The following is a 4,420-nucleotide window of genomic DNA, read 5'->3' on the forward strand; positions in this document are numbered from 1 at the left end:
TAAGAGAATCCGAGTAAAGAACAACTGGGTCTAAGTCATTCTCAAGACAAAAATCAATCGCAAGCATCATTGCATTAAATTCTCCGAGTAACACCGTGGGGATATAGCTAATGCGTTGGCAGGCTGCTGCAACAATCGAGCCCCCTGAATCGCGGAGAATGAAACCGGCTCCCAACCGCTGCCCCCCTTCATCGAAAGCAACGTCGACGTCGAGTCGGAGAACACCTTGTGGAGGAGGCTACCATCGTCGCTCTCCCTCAAGAGGCAACACTCAACCTAGGATGAATGTATGCAGCCGCACTTTCTTGTATTCTTCCAGTCGGAGTCGACATTCTTGCAAGTCCACTTTCGCATTCTCAAGAGTCAGGTTGTGCTTGATATCACACAAACTTTTTCCAAACAAAACACAGCTGAAAGCACCAAAGTTCAAGACCTTCAATACCCTTTCGATCCAGCACCACACCGCTGAGATCACGCAGGGACAAGTGCACCAAAGGACCGATATCTTCCCAAAACCCCGTATTCTTCCAAGCATCTCGGACCCTATCACACGAAATCAGACAATGAACAATAGTTCCCCAGTCTCTCCTACACCATGAGCAAATGCCAGAGACCGGAATATGCCGGCTAGCGAGAATAGCATCAACCGACACTAAATTATTGAGAGCTCGCCAGCAAAAATGTTTAACTTTAGGTGGGACGTGCAAACTCCACACCTTCTTCCACCAGTGTTCATCATAGGAAGAAGACACATTTTCCGGAGTGGTATAAAAATCTGTAGTGCACAGGTACCCAAATTTAATGGAGTAGCGCCCCATTTCATCAAAGCCCCAAAAGAAGGTATCACTTTTCGGTTCGTGCGGAATATCAATTGTGCAGATAGCGGGTACCAGAAAAGCGGGGAAGACCTCCGAGAGTTTGTCTTTATTCCACTGCCGATCAGTAGAGATAAAATCAGCAACCTTCAAAAGATTATTCTCAGTTTGAGTAGGCAGCACCTACCAAATGTCCCTTCCCGGTATCCAGCGATCTTTGAGGGCAAGGATGCTTTGTCCATCTTCGACTTTCCAGCGTAATCCACGAGCAATGAGTTCTCTACCCCAACATAAAGATCGCCATGTATAGGAGCAGTTGGGAGATACCTTGGCCTCCATCAAGTTTCCTTCTCTGAAATATCTTTGCTTTAAAACTCTCCCGAATAGAGTGTTCGGATTTTTTAGCAGCCGCCAAACTTGCTTAGCGAGGAGGGCTTGGTTGAATGCACATAATTTTCGGAAGCCCACCCCACCTCTAGCTTTTGGTTTGCAGAGGCGATCCCAAGAAGCCCAGTGAATATTCTTTCCTTTCTCGTTAGCTCCCCAACAAAAATCACAACATGCCTTTTGGATATCCGAGCAGATCCCAACCGGCAAGCAAAAACACGCCATAGCATAGGTAGGGATGGATTGAAGTACCGACTTGATGAGAACCTCCTTTCCTCCTGCAGAAAAGAGTTTGTTGTCCCACCCTTGCAACTTTTTAAAGATCCGATCGCGTAAGTACTCGAATTGGATCTTTTTTTGCTTGAGAATGAAAGTGGGCAAGCCGAGGTACATGGCGTGCCCCTGCGATTCGCAAATACCCAGCTGTTGGAGTACTCCATCAATATTGCTTTGCTTCGTGTTTGGGCTAAAAGAGACAGTTGATTTGTCGAGGTTTATCACTTGACTAGAGGCCGATTCATAAATATGGAGGACTTCTTTAAAACCCTTTGCTACCTCTTCGTTCGCCTTAAAGAAAATGAGGCTGTCGTCGGTGAAGAAGAGATTAGTGATCGTCGAGCGAAAACGGGCGAGGGAGATGCCGCTAAATAGTCCTTGATTCTCATAACTTCTCAGCAATGACGAAAATCCCTGTGCACAAATAACAAATAAGAAGGGTGACAAGGGGCACCCTTGTCGGAGGCCGCGTGAAGGGATAAGGATCTATATACCCTGCAATTAACCATAAACGAGAATTCCACTGTGGAAATACATTGCATAACCAAGTCAATCAAGTGAAGGGGAAAGCGGAGCACCGACATCATAGCTCGGAGAAAGCGCCACTCCACTCTATCAAAGGCCTTACTCATATCCAGTTTTACCGCAGCGAATCCATCATTGCCAAGTTTTTTGTTTCGGAGTCAATGCATACATTCATATCCCAGCAATATGTTGTCCGAAATGAGTCATCCCGGGATGAAAGCGCTCTGCGAATCAGCGATCACAAGATGTAGATGAGCTCTCAACCGATTTGCTAAAACCTTGGCCGCTATTTTGCAAGTAGTGTTGCACAAACTGATAGGGCGAAAATCCTTCACTTCTTTTGGCTTTTTCGTTTTGGGGATAAGAACAATCAATGTTTTGTTCCACTCCCGGATACTGGTCCTTCCATTAAGTACGTTGAGTACCTCTGTTGTCACCGAGTCACCAATCTCACCCTAGAATTTCTGAAAGAAAAGATGAGGGTAGCCGTCAGGCCACGATACCTTATTCGGGTGCATCTCGAAGACAGCTTTTTTGACTTTATGCTCAGTGAAGTTCGAACCCATCTGCTCTTGTATCGCCTTTCCGAAGAAGGTTGTCGTGATCTCCGAAACCTTCGAGATCAGTTTGGGGCTGGGTGAGCTCGTCTGAAATAAATTTGCAAAAAATTCGCGAATGACAGCTGCAATCTCGTTCTGTTTGTTTACTTCGACTCCATCTGCACGCCTCAAGCTAGAGATATTATATTTCCTCCTTCTTTTGCTAGCAAATGTATGAAAGAATTTAGTATTTTTTTCCCCAATCCAAGCCAATTCACCCGTGAGCGTTGTTTCCAATGGATTTCCTCCGCCTCAGTCATCTTTTCGATCTCTTTGTTGAGTTTGTAGAGTTCTTTATGAAAATTCTTGGATTCAGCCCCGGTCTTCAAAAGCTTAAGACGTTGCTGCCTTAGCTTAGCTAATTCTCTCGTGGGAGATTCAAATTTCTTTTTCGCCCACTGTTTAAGATAATCCTGGCTAGCTTTCAAACGATCATGTAAAGGATAGGAGCTAGCCCCACCGAGACCAATTTACAAGAAAGTCTGCAGGAAATTTTTTGTCGAGCAGCCACTTATGCTCAAAATAGAAGCGTTTGTCTCCATTCATTTCTTCCGTCATCAGATCTTTAACACAAAAATCAAGGAGCAGCGGGTTGTGGTCCGAGCGATGAGTATCAAGCCCCTTCACCATCCTAAGCTCCATCAAGTCAAAAGCAGACCTGTTGCCAACAAATCTGTCCAGGCGCAGCCAACGCACATCTTCACCCTTACGTTGATTGTGCCAAGTGAACTTTAAATCGCATGGAAGCGGTTTCAGTCCGCAGTACTTAAGAGCTCGGTTATAGCTCTCGATTTGACTCCACGGTCGCCGACTTCTTTGGCAGCAATCAGCCTGGCAGCGAACTTCGTTGAAGTCACCCTCCATAATCCAAGGTAGCTCTTCTATACCACAGCAGGAAAGTCTTCTCATGAGTTCCCAGAAATCAGAGCGTCTTTGAACTTTCGGATGTCCATAGAACCCTGTAAACTGCCATTTCAAATCGTTAGAAGTAACCACACAATCAATGTGTCCGATAGAGAAACTACGGATCTCAACCGGGCACAAAAGTTTCCACAAAAGCATAAGGCCACCATTGGCGCCCCGCGAGTCAACAACAAACTGTCCGTCAAACCCCAAAAATGTTCGCCACCTTATGCTTTTATTAGTGTTAACCTTGGTTTCACAAATAAATAATAAGTCCGAGGAGTATCCGGCCACAAGCCGACGGAGCTCGTGGAATGCTCGGGGGCTCCCCAACCCCCGGGCATTCCAACATATGCAAATCATGGTGATCGGCGGGGCTGCGTCGTCATGGCAGCCTCCGCCGTTGCAATAGAAAGAGTTTTTTCCTGTGTTTCATTATCGGACCCCGTCTGTTAGATCTTTTGTTTTTGGTTGCCTCCATCCTTACTCGACTTCCCTCCAAAAGGGGCATTGCGCTTTCGTCCCTTTAGGAATGCCAAAGTTCGTCCCCCATCACCTGAAGGGATGGTGTTATCTGTTCTAGTTGCATTTTTCATCTCCTTTGTCGCGTTTATTCATAGTTTTTTGGGCGTTTTCATTGAGTTCTTGAGAGTCTTTGGTTTGAATTGTTAAATTTGTGTGGAATAGACTACTCGTCCGTGCTCGTGTTGTTTTTACAGGTTTTGGACCCATTTTGTGGAGTTTTGGATGAAGCGTAGTGGAATACGCGAAGTGACGAGTCCATAGGCATGAACGGGGCAAGAATCGGGCATCGGATGAGCAAGAACGGGCGCCGGGAAGTCCGTGTGTCGGAGGACACGCGGCCGTGCGCGAGGACGGGCGCCGGGAAGTCGCGCGGTCCGGGCATGCGGCCGC

At 46.5% G+C, this 4,420-nt stretch overlaps 1 protein-coding gene across 1 annotated transcript; it reads right to left on the reverse strand.

Moving 5' to 3' along the window:
* Window positions 1-380: 380 nt before the first annotated feature.
* On the reverse strand, window positions 381-4,016 carry LOC131025859 (uncharacterized). Its single transcript, XM_057955646.1, has 6 exons — window positions 3,993-4,016; window positions 3,077-3,568; window positions 2,821-3,000; window positions 2,507-2,650; window positions 1,143-1,892; window positions 381-962 (listed from the first exon to the last, which is right to left on the reverse strand). The coding sequence occupies exons 1-6, from the start codon at window positions 4,014-4,016 to the stop codon at window positions 381-383; spliced, it is 2,172 nt and encodes a 723-aa protein (XP_057811629.1).
* Window positions 4,017-4,420: the final 404 nt, after the last annotated feature.

The sequence above is a fragment of the Salvia miltiorrhiza genome, chromosome 5 (genome assembly GCF_028751815.1).
Source record: "Salvia miltiorrhiza cultivar Shanhuang (shh) chromosome 5, IMPLAD_Smil_shh, whole genome shotgun sequence".
Lineage (NCBI taxonomy): Eukaryota > Viridiplantae > Streptophyta > Magnoliopsida > Lamiales > Lamiaceae > Salvia > Salvia miltiorrhiza.